This window comes from Bufo bufo, chromosome 9 (genome assembly GCF_905171765.1).
Source record: "Bufo bufo chromosome 9, aBufBuf1.1, whole genome shotgun sequence".
Lineage (NCBI taxonomy): Eukaryota > Metazoa > Chordata > Amphibia > Anura > Bufonidae > Bufo > Bufo bufo.
In genome coordinates, this window is record NC_053397.1 from 62,806,325 (window position 1) to 62,820,263 (window position 13,939).

Sequence of the window (13,939 nt, forward strand, 5' to 3'; positions counted from 1 at the left end):
ACCAGGTTCACATCAACATTCTGCTTCCCATTCTTCTGATCAGTCCAAAAAAAAGTTAAAAATAAAAAAACAATATCTAAAAAAAGGATCCTTTATTTTAAACATCCATTGTGCTAATCTTGCATCAGTTTTTGTCAGTTCCATCAGGACTTTTTCTCCCGTCTAAAATAACGGATGTCTGACAAAACTGACAAAATGGATGCAAAATGAACACAATGGATGCTCAAAATAAAGGATCCATTTTATTTTTTTATTTTTTTTCTTTCTTATGACAGATCAGAACAGAAAACAAAAAAGTAATGTGAAAATGGCCTTATGCAGGTTTTGGGCTGCAGTTTGATCATTTTCACACCGCCTAATACAAGCTAGATATACTATCGAATTTCTAGGGAATGTATAAAAAGATTATTTTGCCTGGGGGTTTTAGGCATTTCATAGAATGACTGCATTTCACATTTCACTGCAATATTTCAACAATGAAATTGACATTTTAATATACAAATCTGGGTAGTTTTCCGCTTTATACTCTCACTCCTGGATTACTTTTCCTCCTTTGACAGCTGACAATGCAGACAGTAATACTTATAATGATACAATGGCAATAACAGCTGCACACACTATCAGTGCAATATGTGTTATGTTCAGTCCATCAGAGCTGTCATTAGCAGATTTTGTTGATGTTGTGGCCAGTTTGGTAGTAGTGGATTCAGTTGTGGTCAGGTTGGCTGTAGTGGATTCAGTTGTGGTCAGTTTGGTTGTAGTGGATTCAGTTGTGGTCAGGTTGGCTGTCGTGGATTCAGTTGTAGGATCTGGTGTTGGGGGGATGAGGAGAGCGGCCTGGGCTATGTTTGATACATCTGATCGTTGAGTGACTTTATCAACAGCAACTAAAGCAAAGAAAAGGACAGTGCCATTTTTTATAACAACATTTTCGGGCACAAATGAGAATGTTTCTCTGGATCCAGCGGGTAAGGGAGTAAGGGTGGCAATGTTGACAGGTGCTGATCCAGTAAAATTGGTTCTGAGGTCACTGGGGTTGGTGCTCATTCTTAGGTCATAACTTGAAGCTGCAGAAAAGAGTGAGAAATGCATTTATTCTTGAATAATTTATTTTGTCTCCATCTATCTAAACACAGAGTTTAGCACAAGGTTTCCTCCCTGTCACTATTCTTGCATCAGAAAAAGCCCTGTCCATGTACTTCTATTCCAAGTTTGTATTTACAAATCCAAAATTGCATCCACACCACAAACTGACCTGAGTGTGTTCTGCCAACCACCACTCCAAGATGGAGTCTGGCCTCTACCTGACACACACAGAGGCAGGGGATGGAAGGAATGCTACAAAGGCTTCCCTAAGGAGGAGGGAGGGGGTGAAGGATAGCATGGGGGAGATTTATTAAAACAGGTGTAAAGTAAAACTGGCTTAGTTGCCATAGCAACCAATCAGATTTTTTTTTGTTTATATTATTATGGAAGAAACGGGAAAATGTATATTTTGTGTGCATTTTTTTTATATTTGTAAACATTTTACTATTCTTTATTTACCAACTAAGACCAACCAAGGGACTTTATACTATATACAGTTGCAAGAAAAAGTATGTGAACCCTTTGGAATGAAATGGTGTGCTATTAGTTTAAGCAGACTGTTATTGTCTATTGTTGGGACTTAGATGAAGATCAGATCACATTTTATGACCAATTTGTGCAGAAATCCATATCATTCCAAAGGGTTCACATACTTTTTCTTGCAACTGTAATTGCTTGTACGATACATTGTAATACTTCTGATTTACAATGTATGGTGCCTGGCTTCTGGTGCAATAGCAGCGCTCGAATGAAAGACCTGGGGCTTTTACTAGGCTTCTGGCTGCTGTGATAATCTCTTGTCACAGGGGGACTGATGGGGTGACAAAGGGTATCTTCTCCCTCTTTCTAATCTAATCTGTTAAAGGCTGAGGTCACTATTAACCACTACATCTAAGGGGTTAAACTGCTAGCTGTTATCTCCGATCCCAGCCATTGCAGATGAGAACGTATCTCAGCTTGTCACGGTGGAGTGACCCATCCAATAGACGATCGTAAGGCGCATAACCACAACCCAATGCAGGATACAACAAAGTTTATTACGAGAGAACGCGTTTCAGGGACTCGACGACCCCTTTATCAAGTCTACAAGGGACATAAATAGTAAAAAAATATAGTAGAAAATAAATAGTAGAAAATATATGCATATGTATGTATATTTGATATATAGAGATCTATGGACATATACTTGCATAAATAAATAAATACATAGGTAAAATAGAACACATTATTGATTGGACAAGTACATCAGTGAGTATAAGAAAGTATATATAAAAAGGGATCTGTAGGTATATGCTTATGTACATAAATAGATAAATAAATAAGTAACAATTAAAATACTTCATTGAGTGAGTAAATACATCAATAACATAAATTCATCAGTAAATATATATAATAATAGTGTGGCACATGTGGAAGGGACGCGCAGGCAGGAAAGTCTGCGCGCACTAACACAGGGGTTGATATCGGGAGGGCGGTGGACCCATGTGTTAGTGCGCGCAGACTTTCCTGCCTGCGTGTCCCTTCCACGTGTGCCACGTGCATGACTGTAGCAAGAACGCTCCAGTAAACTGGTACACAAACTCTATCTACAATTGAAACAAGGTAATTATCCTTAAATGGACACACTTACTGTATACATCCCCAGACTGTTACGTATATTCAAAGGTCCTCTTCTCCAAAACAGTTACATACATATAGAGGGGGGGGGGAAGGAAAAAAGAGAAGGGAAAGGGAAAGGTATATATTTACCTGTTACTCTGCCCTAGTCAACTCTCTATAAACTTTCGCTCTCTGTTTTACATGACCGCATAGGCACCGACACGCGCCATTTTTGGAAGGAACCAGGCAGTATACACCCAGCTGCACTTAAACTGGGGTGACACAGGTACATTTAAATACGCAAACATTTTTTGTCAATGTGTATTAACGTATGTCAGTCCTATCAACATAAATCGTCTCGTCATATTGATTTACGTATACATTAGTTATGTGGATAATGAATTATGTATACACCATTATTATATATATTTACTGATGAATTTATGTTATTGATGTATTTACTCACTCAATGAAGTATTTTAATTGTTACTTATTTATTTATTTATCTATTTATGTACATAAGCATATACCTACAGATCTCTTTTTATATATACTTTCTTATACTCACTGATGTACTTGTCCAATCAATTATGTGTTCTATTTTACCTATGTATTTATTTATTAATGCAAGTATATGTCCATAGATCTCTATATATCAAATTCTATATACGACTTTTATACATACATATATTTTCTACTATTTATTTTCTACTATATTTTTTACTATTTATGTCCCTTGTAGACTTGATAAAGGGGTCATCGAGACCCCGAAATGCGTTGTCTAGTAATAAACTTTGTTGTATCCTGCATCAGGTTGTGGTTATGCGCCTTACGATTGTCTATTGGCTGGGTCACTCCACCGTGACAAGCTGAGATACGTTTTCCAATATTTACCCGAGTGGCGACCTGGCCTTCGCCCCAAGGGTTTCCTGACGCATCTGGCAGCACCAACCTGTTACCTACAAATCCCACAGCCTACCTTCAATACAGTTGCACCTGATTTTGGTGCAACCAAAAACAGGTGAGTTTATTATATCCACCCGTTTTTGAAGGAAGCTGTTGTATCTTGACCTATTTACCCTCTGAGCGCCTCTCTCACCCTGTGGCCGAAACCTTATTGCAGATGAGAGTCAGCTGAATAACACAGCCGGCACCCATCGTGTATTGAATTGTTGGGTGGGTTCAGCTCCTGGGTCCACTCCATTCACATCCTTGCAAATTTCACATTACATATACGGAAAGGGATTAATAAACATATTACTCACCATTCCCCTGGTCCAGATCATCACCAGTGGCAGTCCAAGATAACATAATCGTATCATTATCAACTTTTGCCTCTAAATCACTTATTCTATCAGGGTAATAGATATCTTGCTGAGGAGGAGGACCACCTGGGGGCACATTAGATACCAAGAAAGATCCTCCTGAAGCTGTTCTGCTGAATTCTCCAACATTAAGGTCTTCATCTGTAATTTCAGGGCGTGGAGGGTTCATGACAACAGTGCCTACAAAGAGATTTCCAATAAGAGATTTTGATTATTTCAACTAATAAGGAAATGAAAGGACATTGAATAATTTGGATGAACAAATGTTTGTAGATTGTCCAATTTACATTGTCTGGGTAATGACATGTGGACTCTGCCAAAAGATATTATTTGTGCTGCCTTTGATGGCACTGCAGGATGTCGGAGCGAAAATTTAGCATTTCTTCTTGGCAAGAGAAGACTATATCTGAGCCTATGGATCCTGTCAGCTTCTCTCACTCAAATGCAGTCACAAAAAAATCTATGGAATCCTATTTCTAGCTTTCAATGGGGGCCTCATTGCCCAGACTAAATAAATTATAACTTTGGATATGTGTCTATATAACACATCAGATCTCTATAACTGGAGGTATATCTTCTTAAGGCCCCTTTCACACGAGCGAGAATTCCGCGCGGGTGCAATGTGTGATGTGAACGCATTGCACCCGCACTGAATGCCGACCCATTCATTTCAATGGGGCTGTGTACAAGAGCGATGTTTTTCACGCATCACTTGTGCGTTGCGTGAAAATTGCAGCATGTTCTATATTCTGCGTTTTCACGCAACGCAGGCCCCATAGAATTGAATGGGGCTGCGTGAAAATCGCAAGCATCCGCAAGCAAGTGCGGATGCTATGCGATTTTCATGGATGGTTGCTAAGGAGATGATGTGGAGGTCCATTCACTTTATTATTTTCCATTATAACATGGTTATAATGGAAAATAATAGCATGTCAATTGAGGGTAAAAAAATAATAAAAACATTACTCACCTCATCCACTTGATCGCGCAGCCGTTATCGTCAGAGCAGGTCCTGCTGAATGCACCCGCAACGCATCCGGACAAAATCCGTGACGCCCGTGTTAAAGGGGCCTAAGGGTTGCTTGGTGTGCACTGAAAATTCTCAAATTGCTGTGAAATAATTGTCCGAGTTAATTTCTATGTTAATAAATTGTCTCAAATCTCTTACCATTTATTATATATCCTGGAACATAGAGAGCGCGGTTCTTGGGGAGGACCAATCGACTTTTGCCCTTAGCATTGTTTTCAACTCGCACTTTTAAACCATATCTTCCATTTGCTGAGAATTGTGTGAAGTATTTTGAATATATTCCATCATTCTTCATAATATCAGGACCTGAAAACAGCATTTTAAACAGATCAGGATAGGTCATCAATATCAAATTGGCGGGGGTCTGATTTATGGCACCCCCATCGATCAGCTGTTTCAGGAGGAGGTGGCACTTGGGTGAGCACTGCTTCCTCTTCAAGATTTTCTTCTGGGCCTATCCAACATTTCCTGGCCAGCACCAGTTTCTGGTTCGGGTCCAGTGAACTGCAGTTGCCCAGGCAGATACTGTAACATCCAAAGATGATGTAATCGGCAGAAGGTTTTAAATCACTCCCTGGTCTTCAGGCTTTGCCTGGTTATATTTTGTGCTAGACTCTCTCTATTGGATTCAAAGTCTCTAACCTGTCTATTGCTTTGCTCTTCTAACTGCTGAAAACTGTGGTTCCACTGCTTTCAATCTAAACTTCTGTTACTTGTGTTGCTTTCAACTGTGTTACTGTCTTCACCCTCGTACTTCTGTTGACATCCTGTTGACAATCTTTACCTGTTACTGAACTACTTTTGCTACTGCCATCATTAGTCCAAGACTACACTGTAACCTGGGGATTCACTGAAGGAAAGTCCATCCCTCCTCATTGGGGACATAGCGTGAAGAAAGCATAATCCCTTAGGGCTCATGCACATGAACGTATATTCTTTCCGTGTCCGTTCTGTTGTATTTTTTGCGGACCGTATAAGGAACCATTTATTTCAATAGGTCCTCAAAAAAAACTGAAGTTACTCCGTGTGCATTCCATCTTCGTATGTCCGTATTTCCGTTCTTCGAAAAATTTAACATGTCCTATTATTGTCCACACTACGGACAAGGATAGTACTGTTCTGTTCCGCAAAATACGGAATGCACACGGACGGCAAAATACATATGGCCGTGTGCATGAGGCCTTAGCCTCTACATCCTGGTTTATCCTGTAACAGTAAGACTATAGCTGTAGGGTCCATTCACACGTCCGCAATTCTGTTCAGAATTTTGCGGAACGGAATTGCGGACCCATTCATTTCTATGGGGCCGCACGATGTGCTGCCCAGATCCGGAAATGCGGATCCGCACTTCCGGGTCCGCATTTCCGGTCCCGAAAAAAATAGCACATGTCCTATTCTTGTCCGCAATTGCGGACAAGAATAGGCATATTCTATTAGTGCCGGTGATATGCGGTCCGCCAACTGCAGAACGCACATTGCCGTTGTTCGTGTTTTGCGGATCCGAGTGTCCGTGGATCCGCAAAACACATACGGATGTGTGAATGGACCCTAAAGGATTGTTTTCCTGGAGATCTAAAGGAAGTTCTGGCGAGAACTACGCAGACAGAGTGTGTGGCCCAGAGTTACAGTAGTCCAGGGATGAGTTTGCAAGTGGAAAATATTTTCAAATAATTTCCAGTGAACTCTCCTCCTGCAAGCTGAGAAGATGCAAGTATTGCCAAGTAATCTTATGCGACAGAGATGGAGAAGTGACGAGAAAGGCAATTCATGTGGCAGGCTCACATTAGGTGGGGTTACAATACTGTACAGTTTCGGTTTGTGTGTGTGAAAGCATTTCTCTTAAAGAGATGATGTCTCTATATAAAAGACTAGTAATCAAACTTTTTGGTCCTCTTAGATGGCTTTCGCCCGCACCACTGAGTTGTAGGGTGATCATCTGAGGGACTAGTGGTGTGGAGCATGGTCCTCTGGGTCCCAGTAAGAGATCTCTACACATAAGGCTACGTTGGTATTAAGCATCTATTCAAGTATTAAAATAACAAGTGTATTAGACCACTTTAAGTGGCAGGAACCATCATGCGTCATATGTTGAACAATACGCATCTGCAGTATTTCAGCGAGGTGCCACCCTTTACTTGTTATCTTCAGGCATATTGGTATCATGGTTAGACTGTATCTCTATAGTACCAAAGGACCTAGGCTCTGACACATTAAAGACAACCTTATAAGCTGACTTCAGAGACAACACTTGCTGTTAGGGTCTTTATTATTAATTCACTAAAAACTAATAGACATTACAGATAATATGCCCCGTTTATTTCATTATAACAGTATACTGTAGATTCACCATGTAGGTAAATATAGGTGGGCACATATTTTGTATAGAAATGAGAGTGGCCGCTTAGAATCATTTTCTCATGTAGTCCATAGAGAACTCCTGTCTGAACGTAGTCCATAGGTCAAAGAGCACATTATTGAGATTACATGATTAAGGTCCTAAGGGGTGGACCTAGGGAAAAATAAGTTTAAATAGCTGCAAGTAATTACCATGGTCTTCAAAAGACAATTAACCACCACCACTTCTATATATGACACTGTACACTCTTATAATATATAAGTACTAGTACTACAGTATAATTATGAATTTTGCAGTCTGAAGATGAAGAACATCCATTACAAATAACAATAGCCCATAATAACAGCACATAGTAAACACATTACACATATACTAACCTGCTCCATTGTCCAAAAGTTCTAGGGTCACTATTGCTCCAATGACAGGTTCAATAATTGCAGTAACCTTTGCTCCAGTGACAGGCATCAGTCCTTGACTTACTAAGGCGTAGACAACCATAGGGTTGGGATACTGGTTTGTGTCTTGGTTCATATGAGCATTTACAATGATTGGGGGAACATTTGCATCTGAAGCCTTAGAATTCACAACTAAACCTAAAACCTCAACTGCGTTACGTGAATTGCAAAGACTGTAAATCCAGGGTCCTCTCTAAAAGAGAAGGAAAGCTCTTTATCATCATCAAATTTAGCACAATCACTACAACAAAAATGTCAATATTTGAACAGTACATTTAACTAGTAGAAGGAGCCCGTTAGCTAATCTTTTCCATTGAAATGGCTGCTACAAGGGGAAATATAGTATGATATAGAGGCCACTCACATAAATAATTGTCCATGTAATACGTGGCCAAAGCTACGTCCACTGGAAAGAGAGAGAGAGCTTGTTAGAAGGTCTCTGCTGTGGCTTATCGTGAAGGTTCTGAGCAGGATCCCCTTCTGCTATGATGTCCATATGCCCTTATTAGGCATATGGACAGGGGTTGTCCTAATGGAACATGTGAGAAGATGACTTTCTTATTTGCTTTGCTTTATATATGTTTTCTCAATGTTTAAATATTTTGTATTATTGGTTCCTACACCAATTTTCTAAGCTAAGAAATATTTCTAGAAGTCTCCTTGTCATGACATCTTTATAACCACACAGCTATAATTTATGAATTTCACCTGAATGAAGAAAATATTTTTTACACATGAACATTCTTGAATGACTTAGAAGGATTGCCCAGTATTTTACTATTGATGGCCTATCTTCAGGTCCAACACCCCACACCCCTGCTGATCTGTGGTTTCAGGGTAGCTCCGATTCCAAAAGTCAGCACCGGAACTATGCAGCTGAAGTGAATGGCAGGAGTGCTGCAGTATGAGAAAGGGGGTAGGGTGCCCTGAAACCTTTTTTAGTGGTTCCTGTGAGGTTATGCTTCAGCATTCTCATGTTTGACACAAATTTGATTATTGAAAATAAAGGATTCCTTGAATGGACTGCAAGCAATGTGAGTTGTCTTAGGCATTTATCTATATGAACCAATAAGGTACAAGGCTGCATATGTTAGATTATTAATAGAGCTGCCGTAACCAGAGCTACCCCAAAACAGCTAATTGACCGGACTCTGGGGTGTCAAATTCCACCAATCTGATACTGATGTCCTATCCTGAGGGTAGGCCACCAATAGTAAAATCCTGGAAACCCATTTCTTGTATGTATCCATTTCAACTACATTAACTGAATATGCACCCTTGAACACAATTTTTTTTGCTGTTTAAATTTGCCCAACATTCTGATTTGATTAATTTCATAAAATATATATTTTAATGATCAGAGCCCTGACACAGAGCTCCAGATCGTACAGCAAAGAAATAGAACTGAATTTAAAAATTCTGATTGTCCTCAACCACCACAAGGGGGAGAATAGGATTTTACTGTATACCTTTTATACATTGAACTCACTAATTAAACAGTATTCAGTAAGCCTTGATACTCTTGCTATTGGTGATTGCAGGCAGACTGATTTTAATCATTTAACTATATTTCTAAGCAAGGGATTTGGAGCTTTGCAGCAGAAAAATGGAACAAAGACTGCTTAAAGATAATTTAAGCAATTAAGAAGTGCTAAATGTGGTCTTAAGTAGTGGATATTTATTTTAAGACCATTTTAGTTGAAATAAAATTGATTACTTTAAAATGACAAATGGTAAAGTGTTACCTCTGCTGTTCTTGGGATGGCAAGCCTTGATGATTTAGAAGTGGTGTCATTGACAAACTGTGCCGCTGTATAAATAATCCCTTTTGGGTCTCGTAAGTTAATATTTGGTACCGCAGTTTGCCAAGTTACTAGAAAGAAAGTCTCATTGCCCACCGTGCTGTCAATGAAAATGGTGCCATTCAGACATTGAGCAGATGGAAGACTTGAGGCAGTGCTTTCCAGCTGTTAATAGAAGAACATTTAATGTAAGTGAGGCTGAAAACATTGGGTAGTGCCCTCTCTCACCCTTTGCTGTAAATATGGCTGGAAGGTGGGTAGAGCAAAGCATTTTACCCAGAAAAGTGACGGCAGAACATGGTCCAACTAGTCTGCCCTTATTTCCTTTTATTTTTCTTTTAGGACTACGTTTATTCCTGGCATGTATACATTCACTTAATATTGATTTTCCAACCACATCTGCTAGATGTTTGTTCCACGCATCTACTACTACTATTTTCTGACATTGTTTCATCTCCTCCCCAACTAATTTTAGAGAATCTTAAAATATTGCAGGCTATGAGTACTAGAGTTCTGGAAATGGTTTGTTGATCTAGGGATTTGTTCAGACATATTCTGCCATAAATATTTGGAGTCTAGATAATTTTTTCCTTAACATGAGACAGTTGGCATCTGCCTCATTGTTTTTTTTTGCCTTCCTCTGAATCAACACTTTAGATCAACGCTACCACCTTTTATTGTTACTACTTCAGATGTCAAGTTAAGTGGCTTGTAGATACTGTCTTTTTGTCTACTACTTATGGATGGTTACATTGGTCTTTCTCCATTTATCAGGAACATAACCTGTTAGAAGTGGCTGGTTCTTTTAGGCGTGGAAGCCATCTGGACCCGTTGCTTCATTTAACTTCAAAGGGGATGGCCCATCTTGTACATTAGGGGCATATCTCTAGGATATGCTCCCAATGTCTGATAAGTGTGGGTCCTACCTCTGGGACCCGTATCTATCTTTAGAACGAAGCCTGCAAAGTCAAGGAAGGTGCACTGCCCATGCACAGCCGCCCTCCATTAATTTCTATGGCATTACTGAAAATAGAAAGGTGATGGCTGTGCCATTTCCAACAGCCCCATAGAAGCAAATGGCATGGAGGCTGCTCTTGCACAATGCACTTCCAATTTATTTCAATAGGACTTTCCAAAATAGCCGAGCACACTGCTCGATTATTTTTGGCACTCCTGTAGACATGAATACAGGCTCCGTTATAAAGATAGATGTTCCAAAACACTGGTGCAGAATCCCTACAACCAGTGGTAATGCTCAGCCCCAACATATTATAACTCTAAAAGCCACTTTCTGGAAATACTGAACAGTAGTAGCTATTCAAATGGTCAGCAACAGGAATAATATACCTTCCCCATTTTCAATGTTTTTAATTCTACAGTTCTTCTTTCTCCCACTGTAAACCCATTAATTACACAAGCTAATTATAGTTAATTATTTGGGGCTATATAGCAATATTTATTTTCTGCTATTTCGGATCCCCTAGCTAGGATGGAACAATACCCACATAGGTCCCTAATAGCCCTGCTCAAAAAGGCTGGCTTTACACGGGGCGACGACAAGCTGATTGTCGGGAAGGAAGTATTTGTTCTCGACAGTCGGTTGCTTGTTACGTGGACATGAAGAGCTGCATTTACATGCAGCAATTACCTCAACAGTGTGAAGACAAGGGATCATCAGGTGATTTGCAGCACCTTTACATGGGAAGATTATCGGGAATGAGTGTTCGTAGGAACTTTCGTTCCCGATAAATTGTAACCTTTCTGTACCTCCTGACGAAGCCGTTTGAGGTGAAACGCGCGTCGAGTTCTTGCGCTTGGGGCTCCATACGTCCTCTGGTCACATCATGTCTTCAGGTACGTTCGTTATATAATGTGACTATGGTCACATTGTTACGCCATATGGTCCACACTAGATCAGTGTTATACATCGTAGTTGGGTGACTGTATTTTTTCTAATTTTTCTGTGTATTTATACATAGTCATATTGGACCAGTGTGCCTCATATTCAACTGTGGTCAGTGTTTTTTCTTTTTTGTAGCATTCACTACACATTGCAATCCCTTACTGGGGTGGTTTGGGATGTAATTTGGTGATTTATATATTATCATTATTTTTTCCCTACCCTTACCTCTTCTGACCATCGTTATGTGAGGTATAGTGTGTTACCCTTTGTCTAGAGATTGTTATCATAATCTGTGGAGAGACATGGTTGTCCAGGGAGGTTTGGCCTCTTGCTTCTCTATGTATCTTCATTCCAACTTTCCTTTTTTTCTCCATTGTTTAATACAGTTGCAAGAAAAAGTATGTGAACCCTTTGGAATGATATGGATTTCTGCACAAATTGGTCATAAAATGTGATCTGATCTTCATCTAAGTCACAACAATAGACAATCACAGTCTACTTAAACTAATAACACACAAATAATTAAATGTTACCATGTTTTTATTGAACACACCATGTAAACATTCACAGTGCAGGTGGAAAAAGTATGTGAACCCCTAGACTAATGACATCTCCAAGAGCTAATTGGAGTGAGGTGTCAGCCAACTGGAGTCCAATCAATGAGATGAGATTGGAGGTGTTGGTTACAGCTGCCCTATAAAGAACACACACCAATTCTGGGTTTGCTTTTCACAAGAAGCATTGCCTGAAAGTATCTCCAAAAGCCTTGCTGTTCATCAGTCCACGGTAAGACAAATTGTCTATAAATGGAGAAAGTTCAGCACTGCTGCTACTCTCCCTAGGAGTGTTCATCCTATAAAGATGACTGCAAGAGCACAGCGCAGACTGCTCAATGAGGTGAAGAAGAATCCTAGAGTGTCAGCTAAAGACTTACAAAAGTCTCTGGCATATGCTAACATCCCTGTGAGCGAATCTACGATATGTAAAACACTAAACAAGAATGGATGTCATGGGAGAATACCACAGAGGAAGCCACTGCTGTCCAAAAAAAACATTGCTGCACGTTTACAGTTTGCACAAGAGCACCTGGATGTTCCACAGCAGTACTGGCAAAATATTCTGTGGACAGATGAAATCAAATTTGAGTTGTTTGGAAGAAACACACAACACTATGTGTGGAGAAAAAGAGGCACAGCACACCAACATCAAAACCTCACCCCAACTGTGAAGTATGGTGGTGGAGGCATCATGGTTTGGGGCTGCTTTGCTGCGTCAGGGCCTGGAAAGATTGCTATCATCGAAGGAAAAATGAATTCCCAAGTTTATCAAGACATTTTGCAGGAGAACTTAATGCCATCTGTCCACCAGCTGAAGCTCAACAGAAGATGGGGGTTGCAACAGGACAACAATGCAAAGCATAGAAATAAATCAACAAGAGAATGGCTTAAACAGAAGAAAATACGCCTTCTGGAGTGGCCCAGTCAGAGTCCTGACCTCAACCCGATTGAGATGCTGTGGCATGACCTCAAGAAAGTAATTCACACTAGACATCCCAAGAATATTGCTGAACTGAAACAGTTCTGTAAAGAAGAATGGTCAAGAATTACTCCTGACCGTTGTGCACGTCTGATCTGCAACTACAGGAAACGTTTGGTTGAAGTTATTGCTGCCAAAGGAGGTTCAACCAGTTATTAAATACAAGCGTTCACATACTTTTTCCACCTGCACTGTGAATGTTTACATGGTGTGTTCAATAAAAACATTTTATGACCAATTTGTGCAGAAATCCATATCATTCCAAAGGGTTCACATACTTTTTCTTGCAACTGTAGATGTAACTCAATAAAGTGAATATATTTTTGATAATTTGGGCCCACCGTTTTTCTGTGTTCCCGATAATTGGCCAGAACATTGGGACGTCTAAATCCACCTTTAGAGGAAATATTGATCACTGCCCATTGTTAACTTCCTATTATCTGTTGAATTAATCAAAAAGATAGTGACTAGTATTACTTATCCTCTTAGACTCATCTGCAGATCCAGGCTCTATGTTGTCGGTCTCCAAGACAGCAGCACCTGGACCTGAGGATGAGCAGAGATGCTAGGAGTGTAAGTATAAGTAAATTAATCTTATTTGAGGCCTGAAAATATTTTTCTTGTCTGATCTTGGGGCTGAATTTGTGCTGATATGGAAATATGTGCTAGGGGGCAAAGATGGATTAGCATCAAACTCTGCAGTGGTCAAGAGAAGTCATTATAGAGATCTGGGCTGGATGGAAAAAATTAGGAAAGAGAATGTTCACAATCAGACACAGCACCGAGGAGTCACTGGATTTATGGAAGAGATATCACCACCCCTGACTTGCAGTAAATCCACTTTGTT

The 13,939-nt window shown here is 39.9% G+C and overlaps 1 protein-coding gene across 1 annotated transcript in view; it reads right to left on the reverse strand.

Moving 5' to 3' along the window:
* Window positions 1-582: 582 nt before the first annotated feature.
* Window positions 583-13,939, reverse strand: part of LOC120978989 (calcium-activated chloride channel regulator 1-like) — a 77,140-nt gene continuing 63,783 nt past the window's right edge. The window contains exons 10-15 of the mRNA XM_040407474.1: window positions 9,597-9,818; window positions 7,774-8,044; window positions 5,179-5,346; window positions 3,951-4,190; window positions 737-1,067; window positions 583-673 (exon numbers count right to left, since the gene is read on the reverse strand). Coding sequence (XP_040263408.1) covers window positions 583-673; window positions 737-1,067; window positions 3,951-4,190; window positions 5,179-5,346; window positions 7,774-8,044; window positions 9,597-9,818 — 1,323 coding nt within the window. The remainder of the gene's footprint in view (window positions 674-736; window positions 1,068-3,950; window positions 4,191-5,178; window positions 5,347-7,773; window positions 8,045-9,596; window positions 9,819-13,939) is intronic.